Source organism: Stigmatopora nigra, chromosome 10 (genome assembly GCF_051989575.1).
Source record: "Stigmatopora nigra isolate UIUO_SnigA chromosome 10, RoL_Snig_1.1, whole genome shotgun sequence".
NCBI lineage: Eukaryota > Metazoa > Chordata > Actinopteri > Syngnathiformes > Syngnathidae > Stigmatopora > Stigmatopora nigra.
Genome location: NC_135517.1, coordinates 1320823 through 1343584, shown reverse-complemented (window position 1 = coordinate 1343584; position 22762 = coordinate 1320823). Strand labels below are relative to the sequence as shown.

Here is a 22762-nt window from a genome sequence, read left to right as displayed (position 1 = left end):
ACAGGAATGATCAATAAGGTCCTCTTTTGCCGCTCTGCTTCACAAGTGTCTATCACGACGATGCCTGCAAAAAAATCAAAATAAACGGGTAAACAAACTCCGATTGGCAAACTTGAACTGGAAGATTTTGTTTATTTTTTATTCTTATTTATTTTGACGCTTTTCGTTTGCTCTCGCTGGAATGCTTATTCTTATTTGTATCATTTTCTTTTCTTTTTTGAAATGAGTTTACGTCTTTATACCTTTTTTTTGCAGAATTCTTTCGCTAAAGGGAGCAACTCGGGTGATATACTTTGTCTGGTTTTTTTTTCCAAACGGAGATTTTGATTGTTTTTGACAGCGCAATATGGTTCCCCCTTTTAGAAAAGCAGGCAGCTTTTTATTGTTATTATTATTTTTTTTTATTTTTTGTGTTATGACACGACAAAGACGCCAGCTAAAAATCTAGTCCGGGTTCCACTTGAGCGGTTTTGCTTCGGTTCAACGGCGAGATTGAAGTTTTGATGCTTTCATGCCGGCGTTGTGTCAGATTTGGCTTCCTTATCGGATTTTGCCGCCCAGGCTTTTTTCTTCTAGACCTGTCAATCAGATTTAGCTACTTTGTCAAATTGTGCTACTGCTGTTTAGCTACTGTCATGTGAGTTATTATTGTTACTAGTCGGCTAATCGGCTAACGTTACTAAGTCCATTCTACGCTTTACATTTAGTCCGGATAGCAGCAAAAAATAACAATAATAAACAATAAATAATAAAATCTATAAATCATCAACAATGTAAATAAGTAGTCAATATCACAAATAACAAGAAAAAAACTAAAAGACAAATCATAAACAAATAAATAATAATAATAATAATAAATAATAATAAATAAATAATATCAATACATAATCCATAAATAAGTAATAAATACATAAGTAGTCAACCTAAATCGTAACCAGACATTTGGTCGCCCGGACGTTTGGTCGCCCCGGACGTTTGGTCGCCCCGGACGTTTGGTCGCCCCGGACGTTTGGTCGCCCCGGACGTTTGGTCGCCCCGGACATTTGGTCCCCTGGACGTTTGGTCCCCTGGACGTTTGGTGTCCTGGACGTTTGGTGTCCTGGACGTTTGGTGTCCTGGATTTTTGGTCCCTTGGACTTTTGGTCCCCTGGATTTTTGGTCCCTTGGATTTTTGGTCCCTTGGACGTTTGGTCCCCTGGACGTTTGGTCCCCCCTGGACGTTTGGTCCCCTGGATTTTTGGTCCCCTGGACGTTTGGTCCCCTGGACGTTTGGTCCCCTGGATGTTTGGTCCCCTGGACGTTTGGTCCCCTGGACGTTTGGTCCCCTGGACGTTTGGTCCCCGGACGTTTGGTCACCCAGACGTTTGGTCGCCCGGACGTTTGGTCCAAACCCTCATAGCTAGAAACAAGTTAGCATGCAATTAGCCTAGCATGCATATTTTTGGCTTCTGGGAGAGAACCAGAGTACCTGGAAAAAGAATTGAGAACCTACCCAGAATCGATCCCGTGACCCCGTAACTGCGAGCCCAACCCGCGAACCACTTTACCACCTGACCGCCAAAATGATAACAAAAATTCTAAAATCGCAACCTGCCGTTATTTGATATTTCACCTACAGTCAGCTGACTTTGCGCTTTTGATTATTGAATAATTTCCCGATAATGACGACACCGGACGTCCAATCCACTCGAAGCAAAAAGCACGGCAGCGGTAAAAAAAAACGTCGCCGTCAGCAGTTGTTTACACACCCTGGAGATAGTAAATGAAAAAGGACAAACTCCCAAGAGAAGCCACTGGAATTTGCTGACTACTTTTGTCACTGCACGTAGACCTCATATTAGAATTTTTTTCCATCCCATGTTTAAAATATCCATTCATCATAGCTCCACTTCCTCTCCCATTAATTCCAGCCTGGGTAATAGTTTCCCCTGATTAATCTTTCACCCACTTTTCCACCGCTGCCAAACACACACACACACACACACACACACACACACACACACACACACACACACACACACACACACACATATTCTTGCTTACTTAATTTAAAAAATGATCTCAAGGAATAACTCAAGATAATAAATGTATTCCCCTTTGGGATTCTCTTTGGCGCTGTCTGTCTGTTTTTTTTATTTATTTTTTATTTTTTTGCGCATTTCAGCCTAATTAATGCGTGTTTTTCATGTATGTTGCTGGCTCGTTTCACATTTGCAGATCTAAAGTACAAAATGGCGGAAGATGTTGGCAGGCTTTTTCATTTTTATTTTTTTATAGTTTTGGAAAAAAAATCCTTGATGCATTCGGGTATAATCTTGCAGATTTACATATATATATCGTCATTAACATGGATATGTTTTATTAATTTGTTCTGTTGGTTTATTAAATGAATCAAACTCAAATCCAAATTTATATTTTTTATCAAATTAATGAGCAACTTTTGAAAGAAAATGTAATCAAAAGTGTTAGTGACAATATAAGGTCGTTTAAAAACTTAAATCCAACAAATATAGATCTGATTTTTGGTTCCATTATTAACATTTTACCCCAAAATTTTGAGGATATTACGGTAAATACTAATATATTCATTTTTTATTGATTATTTATATTATATGGCTATTTTTTTAAATCAAATTCATCAGCAACCTTTTAAAAAACTTTGTTAAAGTGATAGTGACAATATAACTCCATTTAAAAAAAATACATATACATTTTATGGTAAATAAGACAGCAATATTAATCCATTTCTTTATTAATAATATTAAAAATAAATATATATGATATACAATAAAAAATATTTTGGAGTCTTTAATAAAAAATATTTTGTAATCTTTAATAAAAAATATTTTGTAGTCTTTAATAAAAAATATTTTGTAATCTTTAATCAAAGATATTTTGTAATCTTTAATAAAAGATATTTTGTAGTCTTTAATAAAAAATATTTTGTAGTCTTTAATAAGAAATATTTTGTAGTCTTTAATAAGAAATATTTTGTAATCTTTAATAAAAAATATTTTGTAGTCTTTAATAAAAAATATTTTGTAGTCTTTAATAAAAGATATTTTGTAGTCTTTAATAAAAAATATTTTGTAGTCTTTAATAAAAAATATTTTGTAGTCTTTAATAAAAGATATATCATTTTTTTAAATGAATAAATTCTAATTGAAACTATTAAAAATATACATATATATATTTTTTAATGAATTATTTTGAAATCAACCTATTTTAAAAATATAAAATGAAAAAGTTTTTCTATATAACTACTATATATCTATACAAAAAGTTCCACGGCTTATCTGCGCACAAAAAAATAAAAACGAAAAAAAACGCAAAGTCAAAATGAGACATCAAACCGAAAAAAATGGCGTCCCTGAAGTCGCCATATTTGTTCCAGTCCATTGACTTTGTCGGCAAAGCTGCATGTTCCTCCATTCTTACTTACAATTATCCGCAAAAAGGAGGCGCTAGATATCGAACGCGGCGGCAGACGAGCTACGAAAAAAAAACTCCCCATTGAGTTTTTGGCTCCCACATTACAGTCGAGCTTAGTCTCTTCCTAATCCTCATTGTCTCCGATTAATGAGTTTCTCCGGCATTGAGAAACATGCAAATGAAGATTTCTGCTCGGGAGAGTGCAATAATGGAAGAAGCTGAGGGATATCAAGCCCTAATTACGTGCCATCATTATTGCCATGGCGACCGCTGCAAATGACGAGAAGGACGCGGTATTTCAGGCAGGGGTCGTATATTATGGGATGAAGGAATCCACTGGAAAACGTGACAAAAAGACAGACAGAAATGACGCATTTTATAGACTAGACGGATATCGAACCGTGTTTTTTTGCCGTCGTGGCGCTAATATAATGACGTGTGTTGTATAATACCGTATTGGCCCGAATGTAAGACGCCCCTTGTTTTAAAAAGACTCAATTTGCAAAAAGATTACATTTTTTTACAGAAAAATATGACCGTAAATTTGAAAAAAATGATTGTAATAATATAAAAAAACATTTTTCATCATTCATGTTGTAGAAAAACTGTCTGTTTGGTCTAAGCTTGTCTAGTCTACTTTAGTTTATATTCTGTAACTCCTATAAAGCGTTATTTATGGATTTTTGTGTGTATGTTAAGATTCTCTCGCTATGTTTGTCCAAATCGTGCAACGTAGAGAGTTGAAATTTTTTATGGTGGACAGAAATGTCTGTCGGGTCCTAATAGATGAGTTTAGACTATTTAATTTAGTCCGGTTTTAGTCTAATCTTCTCTAGTATAACTACTTTAGTCCAGTTGACTGTATTTTAATTTAGTCCAGTCCTGTCTCCTCTTACTTGATTTTAGCCTAGCTTAGTCTTTTCTATTTTAGCCTTTTTTAGTCTAGTTTATTTGAGGTTAGTCTAATTTAGTCCAGTTTAGCCTACTTTAGTCTAGTTTAATCTATTTGAAGTCAGTCTAATTTAGTCTATCCTACCTTAGTCTTTTGGTCTACTCTATTTAAAGTTAGTATAGTTAAGTCCAGCCTGCTTTAGTCTTTTTTAGTCAAGTGTATTTAAGGTTAGTCTAATTCAGTCTAGTCTAGCCTTCTTTAAACTAGTTTAGTCTAGTCCAGTCTATTTGAAGCCAGTTTAATTTAGTTTGGGCTACCTTAGTCTTTTAGGCTAGTCTATTTGAGGTTAGCCTAATTTAAACTCGCCTTCTTTAGTCTAGTCTAGCCTAACTTAGTCTAGTTTAGTCTAGTCTTGCCTACTTTAGTCTACTTTAGTCTAGTCTATTGGAAGTCAGTTTAATGTCGTCTAGCCTACTTTAGTCTTTTAGTCTAGTTTATTTGAGGTTAATCTAATTTAGTCTAGCCTACTTTAATCTAGTTTAGTCTAGTCTTGCCTACTTTAGTCTACTTTAGCCTAGTCTAGTGTATTAGAAGTCAGTTTAATGTAGTCTAGCCTACTTTAGTCTTTTAGTCTAGTTTATTTGTGGTTATTCTAATTTAGTCCAGCCTACCTTATTATAATTTAGGCTAGTCTAGCCTACTTTAGTCTAGTTCAGGCTAGTCTAGCCTACTTTATTCTAGTTTAGGCTTGTCTAGCCTACTTCAGTCTAATCTAGGCTATTTAGGCTAGTTTAGTCTAAATCTAATTTAGTCCATTCTTGCTTAATCTAGCCTACTTTATCATAGTCTAGTCAATTTTAGTTTAGTCTAGTCTATTTTCTTCCAAATTATTATTATGTTTTATACATTGCTGCCATCCAATTGACAGTTCACTTTTAGCTTCAATGTCATGGGCGCCGCGATATCCCCCGCGGCGGGTACTCCAATCATTTGTAAACGGCCCACTTTTGTTCTTCTTGCAATGTGCCTTTGCTTGAAAGAATAAGAGCTATTCCCCTTTCATGCTACATTGTGGCGCACCTGGGGAAGTGTCGCTCGCGTTGGTACCATAACACAACCCGGAATATTGAAAGGCGAACCGTTTGGATAGCAAAAAGAAAATATTCACATTTTTTTTTCTTCCCTCGCGTTACAAGACATTGTTATGCGTAATGCGGGCGAATGGCGCGGCACGACCGCCTAATGAATAAATATTGGGCATTCATTATTCATATGCTTGTGTATGGAGCTAATGAAGTGATTAAACCGAGTCTGAAGAAGCCTTTCACCATATTAAATAAAAGCGTGTCGCTCGTAGTACTTGTATTTTACGTAGTTTTGCCGAGTTAAGGAGGTTGCTGACCTTGCCAGATGGTCAGCTCGGAATTAAAACGTTAGTAAATTGAAATTTTATTTTATTTTGCGTTCGGGCTAGTTATGTTGCAGTTAGCTATGCTATGCTATGCTAAATTCAGTTGAATTGAATTATTTTATTGTCAGTTTAATGAGATTTAGAGCTTCAATTCTGTGCACAAATAACAACAACAACAAAAATAGAAAATTGATAATAATAATGAAATAAAAATAATAAAGATGATGGTGCTGATGATGAGGGTGATGGGGATGATGATGAAGATGAGGATGATGTTGAGGATGATGATGCTAATGATGATGAGGATGCTGATGATGTTGATGTTGAGGATGATGAGGATGATGATGAAGATGAGGATGATTTTGATGATGATGATGATGATGATGATGATGAAGAGGAGGAGGAGGAGGAGGAGGAGGAGGAGGAGGATGAAGAGGATGAGGAGGATGATGATGAGGATGATGATGGGGATGATGATGAGGATGATGATGATGATGATGATGATGATGATGATGATGATGATGATGATGATGATGATGATGATGATGATGATGATGATGATGATGATGATGATGATGATGATGATGATGATGATGATGATGATGATGATGATGATGATGATGATGATGATGATGATGATGATGATGAGGAGGAGGAGGAGGAGGAGGAGGAGGAGGAGGAGGAGGAGGAGGAGGAGGAGGAGGAGGAGGAGGAGGAGGAGGAGGAGGATGATGAGGAGGATGATGATGAGGATGATGATGATGAGGATGATGATGATGAGGATGATGATGATGAGGATGATGATGAGGATGATGATGAGGATGATGATGAGGATGATGATGAGGATGATGATGAGGATGATGATGAAGATGAGGATGATGATGAGGATAATGATGAGGATGATGATGATGATGATGATGATGAGGTTGATGAGGAAGAGGATGATGAGGATGATAAAATACAAAATAAAAAAAAAAATAAATAAAAAAAAATATAATAATCAAATAATCAGTAACAACTATTATTAATAATAATAACATACATAATCAATAAATAAGTTGTCAACATATTACTACAACATAATAGGACTTAAAAATAAGTAGTAGTCAACATAATAAATAAATAAACAAACTGCCCATGAATAGTGGCTTAATATCTCCAATTGCAAATTTTTCCAAGGAAAAATAGATAAATAATCAATATATCAGCAATCAATACATTCGTCAACATAATACTACAACATAACACCTCATAATAAATAGCCTCCATACTGAATAAATCAACATTAACTGGCTGTGAATGCTGGCTTAATATCTGCAATTCCAACATTTTTTTTTCTCGGTGTGCGACGCCAACTTGGCGCCATTTGTGGGTCATCAGGCATCGAAGTCAGGAAGAAAAACCGCGGTCTAGTTTCGTCCTTTGCGTATCGCTGACGACAGACGGACTCGTTGATGAGCCCTTGTCGGCCCAGATTGACATTTTCGCCCGGGGAGGTGTGGATGTCCCGCACCTGACAGGTCGCCGGCTCCGCTCGCTCAGGCCACCCTTTCAAGTGTGAAGTTGACGACCTGTGACAGTCGGACTACAAACGGAAACACACACAAAGCTAAACACACACACACACTCTGCCCCCAGCAAATATTTGACGATGAGATTTTGTCCGGATACGAGATGGAAGCTGATGTTGACGTTTGCGCGACATGACCGGTCGCCGTCTTCTCCCAGAAGAATGGGAAACCCTCGTTTTTGCCGGTTACTGGGAAATGATTTCTTACTATACTATGTCGTTTTTTTTAAAGAAAAAAGCCTTACTATACATGGTTGTTTATTCATTCATTCATTTTCTGATTCGTTTTTTTCTTAGCCTTTCCCAGCCAATAATTTTTTTGTCCTTCGAAGGGTCAAACACTTTTCTTGGAAGAAATGTAATTTGTTTCCTAACTTGAAATTCTTTTGTATCTTGGTTTTAGGATTGTAATACAACTCCAGGAACAGTGAGACCAATCTAAAGGAAATTGCCAGACTGCAGAATGGGGAGAGAGAGAGAGCTCATACAGCGTGAATGTACAATGGGTGAGTCTTATATACACGTTTATAACAGACAGTTGTCCACTTTGGACTGATATGTTTAGTCAGATTGATTAATCAGTGTCAGTGTAGAAGTTCTTAAGTAGAGGTAGCACTGTTTTTCATTTTCACATTGTGGCCTTTCATAAGCTAAATATTTCGTGAGTAGAGGTTCTTAAGTCGAGGTAGCGTTGTTTTTTCATTTTCGCATTGTCACCTTTCATAACCTGAATATTTCGTAAGTAGAGGTTCTTAAGTAGAGGTAGCGTGTGTTTTTAATTTTCCCATTGTTCGCTTTCATAACCTGAATATATCTTAAGTAGAGGTTCTTAAGTAGAGTTTATTAAGTAGAGGTTCTTATGTAGAGGTTTTTATGTAGAGGTTCTTATGTAGAGGTTCTTAAGTAGAGGTTTTTAAGTAGATGTTCTTAACTAAGGTTCTTAAATAGAGGTTCTTATGTAGAGCTTTTTATGTAGAGGCTCTTAAGTAGGGGTTCATAAGTAGAGGTTCTTAAGTTGAGGTTAAGTTGAGGTTCTTAAGTAGAGGTTCTTAAGTAGAGATTCTTAAGTAGAGGTTCTTAAGTAGAGGTTGTTATGTAGAGCTTTTTATGTAGAGGCTCTTAAGTAGAGGTTCATAAGTGATGTTCTTAAGTTGAGGTTCTTAAGTAGGGGTTCTTAAGTAGAGGTTCTTAGGTAGAGGTTCTTAGGTAGAGGCTCTTAAGTAGAGGTAGCGGTGTATTTTTGACTTTCCCATTGTTGCCTTTCATAACATGAATATTTCGTAAGTAGAGGTAACAGTGTATTTTTCATTTTCCCATCATGGCTTTTTTATAACCTGAATAATTTGTATGTAGAGCTTCTTAAGTAGAGGTAGCACTGTATTCCAATCATCCGGCAAATTCCATTCCCAGATCCTCTCCCGCCATAAAGAAATCACTCAGTATTCTATCACAAGATCTCATCCCCGCCTTTTTACGAGCGCGGTAAAGCCGTCGAAGCAATCGGTCCGTCGCCGAGACGTCGTAAAACCGCCGTGACGTTTGAAATCAATGAAATGATGTGGAGGAGATCCGCTAATAAACGATGGGCTTTATGCTAATTAGCGGAACGTTTTCTAAAAAGCCTCGGAATAGTTGGCGGTGTCACTTTAACTTTGTTTAAAGTTTTCTCTAATAAAAAAAAAAAGCTTTCCTCTTTTTAAACACTGCGCTTTTACACGAGAGAGACTAATGACCTGTTTGTCTTTGCCTCATAAGTGAGCACTGAGAATTATTTCATCTTGCTCGTGGCCCACTCCAATAAAAATTAATCATGTTCAACATTGGTAATTAATTGCTCGCCATATCAAATCGGGAGTTAGTCGTCTACTAGTACTTTGTATTCCGGACTTGTGTTTGAGTTTGTTTGAGGGTTAGGATTAGAGTGAGGGTTAGGGTTAGGGTGTGTTTAAATACAAAATGGTTAGGGTTAGGGGTTAGGGTTAGGGTATAGGTGTGTTTAAATACAAAATGGGGTTAGGGTTAGGATTAGGATTAGGGTTAGGATTAGAGTGAGGGTTAGGGTTAGGGTGTGTTTAAATACAAAATGGTTAAGATTGGGGTTAGTATTAGGGTTTGGTTAGGGTTAGGGTGTGTTTAAATACAAAATGGTTAGGGTTAGTATTAGGGTTTGGTTAGGGTCAGGGTTAGGGGTTAGGGTTAGGTTTAGGGTTAGGGTGTGTTTATACAAAATGGTTCTGATTAGGGTTAAATTAGGGTTTGGTTAGGGTTAGGGTTAGGGTGTGTTTATATACAAAATGGTTCTGATTAGGGTTAGTATTAGGGTTTGGTTAGGGTTAGGGTTAGGATTGGGTTAAGGTTAGGGTTAGGGTGTGTTTAAATACAAAATGGTTAGGTTTAGGGTTAGGGTCAGGGTTAGGGTCAGGGTTAGGGTCAGGGTTAGGGTCAGGGTTAGGGTCAGGGTTAGGGTTAGGGCTTGGGTTAGGGCTAGGGCTAGGGCTAGGGCTAGGGTTAGGGTTAAGGTTAGGGGTTAGGGGTTAGGGGTTAGGGGTTAGGGTTAGGGTGTGTTTAAATACAAAATGGTTAGGATTAGGGTTAGTATTAGAGTTTGGTCAGGGTTAGGGTTAGGGTTATCTAAGTACATTTGCCAACCATAACCCTAACAGCGACCAAAAGACCAGTGTCCGAGCACCAGAAAGTTTGGTCATCCTCACTTTATTTTTTATTCATTTTTGAATATTTCCCAGACCTCAATTATATTTATTCTTTCAACAACATTCAAACTGTTTATCATATAGTCAAATATAATAATAGTGCTAAAACTGGACAAAAGATGAAATCCAGCGAGAAAACGGCATACCCAAAACCCCTGTTATTCTCTTCAATAAAGCCCCGCCTTCTCAATTCCAAACGCGTTTCAAACTCATTGAGGCTTTTATTCTCCTCCTCATTCTTATTATGGACGACATTTCTATTAAAATGGAGATTCGACACAAAAGGTCGACAAAATCCTCCAAGTCTAATTGTTCTTGTGTCTGATTCGTAGCCATCTCAAAATGGCCTCACTTCAAAATTGGACCCAAAGACGACACCAAATTGCTTTGCATTCACTCACGCTGCCCAAACGTCTATACGCCTCAATGACCGCCATTTTGGCTTCAGAGTCTAAATAACTTCCAAACTTTTATGTTATGATTATGGTAATTATATATAACGACATAGTATAGTAAGGCTTTTCGCAAAAAAACGACATAGTATAGTAAGGCTTTTTTTCTTTTAAAAAACGACATAGTATAGTAAGGCTTTTTTTTTCGAAAAAAACGACATAGTATAGTAAGGCTTTTTTCTTCGAAAAAACGACATAGTATAGTAAGGCTTTTTTTCTTGATAAAACAACATAATAGTAAGGCTTTTTTTCTTGAAAAAACAACATAGTATAGTAAGGCTTTTTTCTTCAAAAAAACGACATAGTATAGTAAGGCTTTTTTTCTTGAAAAACGACATAGTATAGTAAGGCTTTTTTCTTCAAAAAACGACATAGTATAGTAAGGCTTTTTTCTTCAAAAAACGACATAGTATAGTAAGGCTTTTTTCTTCAAAAAACGACATAGTATAGTAAGGCTTTTTTCTTTGAAAAAACGACATAGTATAGTAAGGCTTTTTTCTTCGAAAAACGACATAGTATAGTAAGGCTTTTTTCTTCAAAAAAACGACATAGTATAGTAAGGCTTTTTTTCTTGAAAAAACGACATAGTATAGTAAGGCTTTTTTCTTCAAAAAACGACATAGTATAGCAATACTTTTTTCTTCGAAAAAACGACATAGTATAGTAAGGCTTTTTTCTTTGAAAAAACGACATAGTATAGTAAGGCTTTTTTCTTCGAAAAACGACATAGTATAGTAAGGCTTTTTATCACCAAAAACGACATAGTATAGTAAGGCTTTTTTCTTCGAAAAAACGACATAGTATAGTAAGCCTTTTTTCTTCGAAAAAACGACATAGTATAGTAAGGCTTTTTTTTCGTAAAAAACGACATACTATAGTAAGGCTTTTTTTTCTTAAAAAACGACATACTATAGTAAGGCTTTTTTTTCTTAAAAAACGACATACTATAGTGAGGCTTTTTTTCTTGAAAAAACGACATAGTATAGTAAGGCTTTTTTTCTTGAAAAAATGACATAGTATAGTAAGGCTTTTTTTTTTCGAAAAAACGACATAGTATAGTAAGGCTTTTTTCTTTGAAAAAACGACATAGTATAGTAAGGCTTTTTTCTTCGAAAAAACGACATAGTATAATAAGGCTTTATTTCTTTAAAAAACGACATAGTATAGTAAGGCTTTTTTTTTCGAAAAAACGACATAGTATAGTAAGGCTTTTTTTCGAAAAAAACGACATAGTATAGTAAGGCTTTTTTCTTCGAAAAAACGACATAGTAAAGTAAGGCTTTTTTCTTCTAAAAAAGACATAGTATAGTAAGGCTTTTTTCTTTGAAAAAACGACATAGTATAGTAAGGCTTTTTATCGCAAAAAAACGACATAGTATAGTAAGGCTTTTTTCTTCGAAAAAACGACATAGTATAGTAAGGCTTTTTTTCGAAAAAAACGACATAGTATAGTAAGGCTTTTTTCTTCGAAAAAACGACATAGTAAAGTAAGGCTTTTTTCTTCTAAAAAAGACATAGTATAGTAAGGCTTTTTTCTTTGAAAAAACGACATAGTATAGTAAGGCTTTTTATCGCAAAAAAACGACATAGTATAGTAAGGCTTTTTTCTTCGAAAAAACGACATAGTATAGTAAGGCTTTTACTCGCAAAAAACAACATAGTATAGTTAGGCTTTTATTCGCAAAAAACGACATAGTATAGTGAGGCTTTTTATCGCAAAAAAAAACGACATAGTATAGTAAGGCTTTTTATCGCAAAAAAAACGACATAGTATAGTATGGCTTTTTCTTCGGAAAAAACGACATAGTATAGTAAGGCTTTTTTCTTTGAAAAAACGACATAGTATAGTAAGGCTTTTTTTCGGAAAAAACGACATAGTATAGCAAAGCTTTTTTTTCGAAAAAAACGACATAGTATAGTAAGGCTTTTATTCGCAAAAAACGACATATTATAGTAAGGCTTTTTATCGCAAAAAAAAACGACATAGTATAGTAAGGCTTTTTTTCTTCGAAAAAAACGACATAGTATAGTAAGGCTTTTTTCTTTGAAAAAACGACATAGTATAGTAAGGCTTTTTTTTTCGAAAAAAACGACATAGTATAGTAAGGCTTTCTATCGCAAAAAACGACATAGTATAGTAAGGCTTTTTATCGCAAAAAAATGACATAGTATAGTAAGGCTTTTTTTTCGAAAAAAACCACATAGTATAGTAAGGCTTTTACTCGTAAAAAACAACATAGTATAGTAAGGCTTTTATTCGCAAAAAAAACGACATAGTATAGTAAGGCTTTTTATCGCAAAAAAATGACATAGTATAGTAAGGCTTTTTATCGCAAAAAAACGACATAGTATAGTAAGGCTTTTTTCTTTGAAAAAACGACATAGTATAGTAAGGCTTTTTTCTTCGAAAAACGACATAGTATAGTAAGGCTTTTTTCTTCAAAAAAACGACATAGTATAGTAAGGCTTTTTTTCTTGAAAAAACGACATAGTATAGTAAGGCTTTTTTCTTCAAAAAACGACATAGTATAGCAATACTTTTTTCTTCGAAAAAACGACATAGTATAGTAAGGCTTTTTTCTTTGAAAAAACGACATAGTATAGTAAGGCTTTTTTCTTCGAAAAACGACATAGTATAGTAAGGCTTTTTATCACCAAAAACGACATAGTATAGTAAGGCTTTTTTTTCGAAAAAAACCACATAGTATAGTAAGGCTTTTACTCGTAAAAAACAACATAGTATAGTAAGGCTTTTATTCGCAAAAAAAACGACATAGTATAGTAAGGCTTTTTATCGCAAAAAAATGACATAGTATAGTAAGGCTTTTTATCGCAAAAAAACGACATAGTATAGTAAGGCTTTTATTCGCAAAAAACGACATAGTATAGTAAGGCTTTTTCTTCGAAAAAACGACATAGTATAGTAAGGCTTTTACTCGCAAAAAACAACATAGTATAGTTAGGCTTTTATTCGCAAAAAACGACATAGTATAGTATGGCTTTTTTTCTTTGAAAAAACGACATAGTATAGTAAGGCTTTTTAACGCAAAAAAACGACATAGTATAGTAAGGCTTTTTATCGCAAAAAAAAACGACATAGTATAGTAAGGCTTTTTTCTTCGAAAAAAACGACATAGTATAGTAAGGCTTTTTTCTTCGAAAAAAACGACATAGTATAGTAAGGCTTTTTTCTTCGCAAAAAAACAACATAGTATAGTAAGGCTTTTTTCTTCGAAAAAACGACATAGTATAGTAAGGCTTTTTATCGCAAAAAAATGACATTGTATAGTAAGGCTTTTTATCGCAAAAAAAAACACAGTATAGTAAGGCTTTTTATCGCAAAAAAAACACATAGTATAGTAAGGCTTTTTATCGCAAAAAAACGACATAGTATAGTAAGGCTTTTTTCTTCGAAAAAAACGACATAGTATAGTAAGGCTTTTTTTCGAAAAAAACGACATAGTATAGTAAGGCTTTTTTTCTTCGAAAAAACGACATAGTATAGTAAGGCTTTTATTCGCAAAAAAACGACACAGTATAGTAAGGCTTTTTTCCTTAAGATGCACGGTTTGGACATACATAGCGTGAGAATATTAACATATTTATTCATCCATTCATAAATCATGCTTTATAGGGATAATAGCATGAAGATAAAAAGATAATATAATTAAGTCAAAAACGACACAGCAGTTTTTTTACAAAAGTTAAATATTTATTTGTCTTTTTCTCTCAGTTTTCACTTTTCCATACACTTAGGTCAACATTTAATTGGAATTTGTAAAGAGGGAGAATGCGATTGGTTTAATCATCATCAAAAAATTTAAACAAAATCAGAGCCAAGCAAACTTTTCGGATAAAAAAAACATTTTTTCTTATTTTTTTTATACACAAGAACATAAACTAGGAACAAAAAAAAGGGAATTCCCTGAAACACATTATGCCCGCTTATCCGTTATTTAGACCAAAAACTTTTACCCATATTTTTTTTGCACCCTCCATATCTTTAGCAAAAAAGTTCATACAAAAAAAATACAAATATACTGCAGTATGTACGCAATTTGTCCTTCTTTTGCGTTCCAGTTTCAGTGAAAATCCATGTAAATAAATAGAAATACAAGAGCAAATAAATACATAAATATTCAAGCCCACTTCAACAAAATAACGAATTTTTTTCAGCCAAAAAATAACAAATAAAATCAGAATATATGATAATATCACAACACATGTCCCAATATTTTTGAATTCATGGGCAAAATTGAAATGGACGAAAACTATGGCAAAATAATAACATATTCAAAAAAAATTACATTGATATTTTCAAAAAATGAACAAAAAAGGCCTCAAAATTGTCAATTTTTTAGGGTCATGTCAATATAAAAGTTTTTTTACTGTATAGGCGTTGTAATTATGTATTTTTAAAAGTACATTTGCGATCAAAATGACTAAATCGCCTCACAGGCAATTTTTGAACCCATTATCATAGGATTAAAAAATATGAATTTACACCTAAAATCATATTTGATCTGTTTTTGAGTCAAATTAAAATAAATGACATACATTTTTAACATAACTGCATTATTACTCAGTCTTTCGCCGTCATTAGCCAACATTTGCTGTATTTTCCGGACTATAAGTCACATTTTTTTTTTTTGTAAATCTGCTAAATCTGCCAAAAAATGTCCTTCTCTAACCACTAACAGCCTCTTATGTTGTTTTTTAAAGATATAATTATCCAAAAAATTATGCCCGTTGTTCTCCATTTTACTATTGTTACTTTAACACAGACAAGTTAAAAAAAATTGGCTTTTTGTGTCCATGTACGAGCGACAAAAACCTTACGTCAAAAACCGCAAAAAATATTTTTTTGGTTGCCAAATTCTATTTTAAAAATAATTCATTATTTGTTTTGACTGGGCTTTGGTGAATTTAAGTGTTTTTTTTAAGAGAGAATAGAATAAAATTAGACAAAAAGCCACAGTAGATACAAAATATAATCACAAGCAAAGAGCCGCATATGGCTCGAGAGCCACATGTTCGCCACCCCTGCTTTGAACTCATCAAAAAAATAACGTTAAAAGAAAAAACTGCCTTATACTCCTGCATAACTTTAATCTTTTCCTTTTAATTGATTATTCTTTGGTCGCTACTCCTTATAGTCCGGAAAATACGGTATAGAAAAAGGGCTGCATTCCAATACTTATTTCAACAGATTATCCAGAACTCCTTCATTGACCAAAACGGGCTTTTCCAAAGTCTTGGCGAGTTGAGGTCTTTCCGCGGCATGTTTTTGAGGAGAAGGCGGGACGGAGAAAGTAGGAGGAGTCTCTCCAAGGCCAGGGGGCGGGGACTCTGCTAGGAGCCGTCCTCACCGGGTTTCCCCGGCGCGTAGTAGCCGGCTAGCTGTCGGAATCGCGGCCCCCACTCGCCCAGGTACGAGAAATCCTGCTCGGAGGCGGTGGAAAGTGTATGGATGGAGCTGAGTGACAGGGCGGGTGATCCGGCACCCTCGAAGGCGTACGTCTGGAAGGAGTCGTAAGGCGGCACCGATAGGTCGCCGTCGGCTTGCTCCACCTTCTTGCGGATGTAGCCCTCGAAGAGGGAGAAGTCGCCCGCCGTTGGGCGTGAACCTTGTGGCCAACGCGCCGTTGCTGTCGGCGGCCTGGCTTCGGCACCCCCGGGTTCGCCGACTTTAGCCTCGGGGAAGTCGTAGAGGTTCCGTAGGGCGCTCATGTCGTAGGCTTGAGTGTCCTGCTCGCCGCCACCCTCGTCGTTGTATTTGATGACGTTGTCACGCATATCTTCTTCGTCCTCTGCAATGCGCTTGCCTTTGCGGTGGCGTTGGAGGGTCAAGATCAGCAAAGCCAGGACTGGAAAAACAAAAGAAATTGATTGGTCTTTTGGTCTTTTGTTCCTTAGACATGTCGTCCAAACAACAGGAAGTGACCCAATGTAATTGGAAATCAACAAGAGGTGACCCCGTAAAGAACCCAAATGAACGAAGTGGTCCTGAACGCACCAAAGTCAAAAGGAAAGGGAGCCAAAATAAACAGGAAAAAGGACCTGGAATGACCCAAAACTAACAGAATATGACATCAAATCAACAGAAAGTGATCCAAAAGGAACAAGGTAAAACCCGTAAATGCACCAAAACTAACAGAAAATGACGCAAAATCAACAAAAGGTGAGCCAGAAATGCCCTAAAACAAACAGTCACTGGTTTAACACGTGACCGGACGTTTGGTCGCCTGGACGTTTGGTCGCCCGGCCGTTTGGTCGCCAGGACGTTTGGTCGCCAGGCCGTTTGGTCGCCCGGACGTTTGGTCGCCCGGACGTTTGGTCGCCCGGACGTTTGGTCGCCCGGACGTTTGGTCGCCCGGACGTTTGGTCGCCCGGACGTTTGGTCGCCCGGACGTTTGGTCGCCCGGACGTTTGGTCGCCCGGACGTTTGGTCGCCCGGACGTTTGGTCGCCCGGACGTTTGGTCGCCCGGACGTTTGGTCGCCCGGACGTTTGGTCGCCCGGACGTTTGGTCGCGCGGACGTTTGGTCGCCAAGACGTTTGGTCGCCCGGACGTTTGGTCGCGTCCGGTCACATGTTGGACCAGTAACTGTTACTTTAGGGTATTTCTGGCTCACCTTTTGATGATTTTGCGTCATTTTCGGATAGTTTTGGGGCATTTAAGAACATGGGAACATTTGGTCACACATTTTGAAAAAAAAAGTATTTTTGTTGGGCTTTTAGTGCGGAAAATACAGTAATCCAACTTTAATAGTAAATACTTGGGCCAAAATTTTATTTTGTAATCGGCGGCAAGTACAATTTAGCGATATTTGAAGATATTTTTGGAAGTTTTGATCACACATTTTGAAAAAAAAAGTATTTTCGTTGGACCTATAGTGCGGAAAATACGGTAATCCAAATTTAACATGAATACTTTAGCAAAACTTTTATTTTGTAATCCGCGGCAAGTACAATTTAGCGATATTTGAAGATATTTTTGAAAGTTTTGATCACACATTTTGAAAAAAAAAGTATTTTCGTTGGACCTATAGTGTGGAAAATACGACAATCCAACTTTAACATTAATACTTTAGCCAAACTTTTATTTTGTAATCCATGGCAAGTACAATTTAGCTACATTTAAAGATATTTTCGGAAATTTTGCACCAGTCGAATGTTATTCCCGCTTCTGTGCTTTTTCTGCAAATATCGGCGCCGCAATTAGACGGTGTTCGCTCCATCCGAAGCGAGGCCCGGACGGCGAACGCGTGTACAGATGTTAGCTAAGCGCTACTGACAAGACGGTTAATTTGCCCCTAGGCTTTGCCACGGCGCTCTCGCCGGAAGTTCATCCTCGGCAGATGGGAATTTAATTGGACCGCAGGCACGCAGATGCTGGGTGGAATTCGCCACGCCGGCCCTTTAAATGCACGGACGGGGGTGAGTGATGCTTTGTTTGTAAAGTAATTAGAGAGAAATTTGTCTTCATTTCCAGCCGACAATTGATTTATTCGAGAGAGAGAATTACAGATCGGGAAAGTGAAGAAGTTGCATGCTTGTACATGTGTGTATATATGTGTGTGTATATGTATGTGTGTGTAAATGTGTGTATATCTATGTGTCTGTGTATATGTATATGTGTGTATATCTATGTGTGTGTGTAAATGTGTGTATATACAAGTATATATATGTATATGTGTAAATGTGTGTATATATATGTATATATGTGTGTATGTGTGTATATGTGTATATATATGTATATATATGTATGTGTATACATGTGTATACGTGTATACATGTGTATACATGTGTATACATGTGTATACATGTGTATACATGTGTATACATGTGTATACATGTGTATACATGTGTATACATGTGTATACATGTGTATACATGTGTATACATGTGTATACATGTATATACGTGTATACATGTGTATACGTGTATACATGTGTATACATGTGTATACGTGTATACATGTGTGTATACATGTGTGTATACATGTGTGTATACATGTGTGTATACCTGTGTGTATACCTGTGTGTATACCTGTGTGTATACATGTGTATATACGTGTATATACACAAGTATATATGTACATATATACGTATATATATGTATACATATGTACATGTATGTATATACATGTATGTATATACATGTATGTATATACATGTATACATATGTACATGTATGTATATACATGTATACATATGTACATGTATGTATATACATGTATACATATGTACATATATGTATATACATGTATGTATATACAGATATGTACATACAGGTATGTACATACCTGTATGTACATACGTGTATGTACATACGTGTATGTACATACGTGTATGTACATACGTGTATGTACATACATGTATGTACATACACGTATGTACATACATGTATGTATGTACATACATGTATGTAGATACATGTATGTACATACATGTATGTATATACATGTATGTATGTATATGTATGTATGCGTGTATGTATATACATGTATGTATGTATGTATGTATGTATATACATGTATGTATGTATGTATGTATATACATGTATGTATGTATGTATGTATGTATATACATGGATGTATGTATGTATATACATGGATATATGTATATACATGTAGATAAAAATGCAAAAATGGGTGAAATGGTGATTTTATTTTTGAAATACTTGGAAGGACTAAAGTATAGCAGATATAAGCGGCAAAAATATATAACCTCTCTTCTTACAAGCCTACTTTTCACTCAACCAACCCTGAAAAGACACCAAATAGGCAATTTACTGTTCCGTTTTCAACGACATTTCACTTTGAAAAAATGTTCATGACGCAAAAAAAATGTATTGTAAATGGCAGAAGAAAACAGTGTAAAAGAGCCGGTTTGTTGTCGATAAAAACGTAACAACTTGGCAAGTGGAAAAAAAAGTGAAAATAGGATACTTGACTGAAAGAACATCGTTTCTTTATGCCTTTGTTTGACCTTGAAAAATAAGTATTTTCTCTTCCAATACAAGCACTTGTCATCTTTACTTTTTTGGGCCGCATGAAGAGACACTGAGGGACCAAAACTGGCCCCCCGGCCTCGGGTTCGACACCAGTGACTTACCTATAAGGATAAGCATGCACACCAGCAGTGCGATTAGCGCCCCAGGGCTAAGAGCTGCGCTAATTACGTAAGCGGTAGCGCTGCAAGACTGGATGGATCCATCTGAATAAAAACAAAAAATGAAGAAAAAATTGTAGTTTCATTATTAAACAATGTCCAGGGGTATTAAACCTATGGCTTGTGAGCTATAAGTGGCTCTTTGAATGAGTCTCCACGAACCTGTAAGTATAGATAAGCATTAAATGATAAATATCGTAAAATATTATTAAACATGAATAAAATATTATAATGTAAACTGCAATTGCATCATCTCACCACCACAGAAAATGGGGGCGCTGTTGCGAGATGAACGCAAGTTCCAGACTAATGCTCAGGAGAAGAAGAGGATGATGAGGAAACATGTTTTTAGCATGTTAGCAACAAAAAAAGGCCTTAAAATAGAGCATGAATGCAAAAAGAGATGCAGGATAACATTAAGCCGACCCACTAAAAGATCAAAGATATTATTGTATTTATTTTATATTGCACAGCAACTTTTGTTTTTTGGCAAATTTATTAAAATAAATTATTAACCGAAAGATGTGAAATTTATCGTGTTATTTATCAATAATGCATACTTTTACGGTAACAATTTTGGTCAAATAATTCTAAGACTTTTTGCACTAGAATCTTGAAATGACCCAAAAACGCAAACATTTTTGTTTTTTCTTACTTTTAAATTTCTAAGTACGCCATTTTAAAACATGTTTATGAGCTTTCTCTATCAAAAATTATTGGACGTACCCCGAATTTTTGCCTAAATCAAATTCCGTTAAAATAGAAAAAAAAACATACTTTCTGTGACATGTACGACTTAATGTCCAGGAAAAAATACACCTAATGATTAGTGCTAGCCTAATTTACGAAAATAACATGTTTTATCTGTTTTTCTAACGTCTAACCAACATTACCAACATTTTTCTTTCTTCTAAGCATTAAAGCAATTGGGCAACATTATTTCCGATAACTATACCCCTAAAAAAACAACATAATAAGTTTTCAGTACTCAGAGAGCAAAAAAAATATATCTTAGACTTGAATATTATTCGCAAGCCAATACAAACTACAGTACATATTGTATATGCTATATTCCTTTACTCTGGAAAGGTGAAAAGGGCGCCTTATTGTCCGTAAAATACATCATAATCATGTTATATGTCTTTCTAACGACTTAAGTGCATTAAGGAGGGTTGTTTTTACAGGAAATTTAGACATTTACTATTGTTTTTTGTTTAATGTAAGCATTAAAGTCATTACGCAAAAGGATTTCAGGTGACTATACCTTTAAAAAAACAACATAATAGGCTGTAGGTGGTCAGAATGGGGGAAAAAAAATGATAGGTCGCAAGAGTATCGTTGTGGAAAATACGGTGGCTTTGTTTTGGGGGGGTGACGAAGACGACGGCTGACCTTTGGGTGATGCTGATTGCTGCTAATGGCGCTCACCTGTGTCACAACCGCAGATGTGAATGGTCAAGGTCCCCGTGGAGCTCAGAGATGGCGGCCCGCTGTCCACCACTAGTATGGGAAGGAAGTACACGTTTTGCTCGTGGCGGTTGAAGCCGGATCGCTCCATTCGGATGCCGGCAGTGGTGTCTGAATGGGGAATAAAACCAAAACAGTTATACCTCGAATAGCGCGGTTAATGTAGAACAGACATGGCCGCCATAAAGGAAGAAACGCAAAGTAGGGTTACTCTTATTTATTAAAAAAATATATATATATATATGTAAATATGTGGTACCTCGACAATACACATATGCATATATACGTATACATGTGTATATACACATATATACATATATACACATTCACATACATATATATGTATATATACGTGTATATACACATATATACACATACACATATATACATATACACATACACATATATACATATATACACGTATATACATATACACATATAAACATATATACATATATACATATATACATATACATATATACAAATACATATATACACACACATACATATATACATATGTATATATAAACATATATACACATATACACACACACATATATATATATATATATATATATATATATATATATATATATATATATATATATATATATATATATATATATACACATATACACATACACACATACATATACACATGTATACATATCCACATGTATACATATACACATGTATACATATATACATATACACGTATATACATATACACATGTATACATATACACATATATACATATACATATAAACACACAAACATATACATACACAAATATTTTTCATGCAACATGCTTATTTATTTATTAACTAATTTACTACCTATTTATTTACGTCTAAAATATATTTTTCTGTGTCTGTATTCTCACCTTGTTGCTATTCTTACAGTGAAATCTCCCAAATACATGATAAAATAAAATTATCTAATCAAATATCATATAATTTAACCTGCAACCTATAGGGCACAACCACTCTACACCAAATAGGTCAACAACTAAACACATTCATCCTTAATAAACAACCCCATTTCTAACCCCAACACCATTTAAAAAATGACTTAATCGAATTAAACCACCATTTTTTTTCCCGACCGCCATTCTCGCCGTGAGCTAATGTCGTCTTTCCCTCACAACCTCGGCGAAGACGACAGATTGAATTTGACAGGTTGACAAACGTGTCCGCCAGATGAGACACGGGAGAGGCCAATAACCAGAACGGGTGGGAGGCTTGTAAAACCCACGTACAATTTTTTTCCCCCACTCTCTGCGGCGAGGGTGTTTTTTTTTTTTTGATTACCTACCGCCGCCCGCTACACACGTACAACATCAACAAACGTGCGCGTGGGTCGCCGCGGTGAGCGACCTTTATGTAAACTTTTAATCGCTCACATGCGCAACGTGTCACGCCAACATGGAGGAAAACTAATGGACGTTTACTAGAGGGTCATAAACTCAACACCATTTTTGTATCAAATTGGAATAAACTGACTAACGGAAAAAAATGACCTGGAATTTAGTCATAAATATATTTTTTTTGTTTTATCAAACTCATAAACCAGCCGGAATATTAATGTTGGATGGTTAATATTTGGTGGGTCATAAAAACACCAAAAGCAATTTCCTACTTGATAATAAACA

The 22762-nt window shown here is 35.6% G+C and overlaps 1 protein-coding gene and 1 long non-coding RNA gene across 2 annotated transcripts in view; one reads left to right on the top strand and one right to left on the bottom strand.

The window, feature by feature from the left end:
• The first annotated feature begins 7668 nt into the window (after positions 1–7668).
• Positions 7669–17893, top strand: LOC144202812 (uncharacterized). Its single transcript, XR_013327563.1, has 3 exons — positions 7669–7811; positions 16385–16594; positions 17788–17893. It is a non-coding gene; the product is annotated as an uncharacterized LOC144202812 (long non-coding RNA).
• The window catches only part of cdh22 (cadherin 22), a 150418-nt gene continuing 142506 nt past the window's right edge, over positions 14851–22762 (bottom strand). The window contains exons 17-19 of the mRNA XM_077725839.1: positions 21072–21221; positions 19587–19688; positions 14851–16335 (exon numbers count right to left, since the gene is read on the bottom strand). Coding sequence (XP_077581965.1) covers positions 15821–16335; positions 19587–19688; positions 21072–21221 — 767 coding nt within the window. The 3' untranslated portion in view covers positions 14851–15820. The remainder of the gene's footprint in view (positions 16336–19586; positions 19689–21071; positions 21222–22762) is intronic.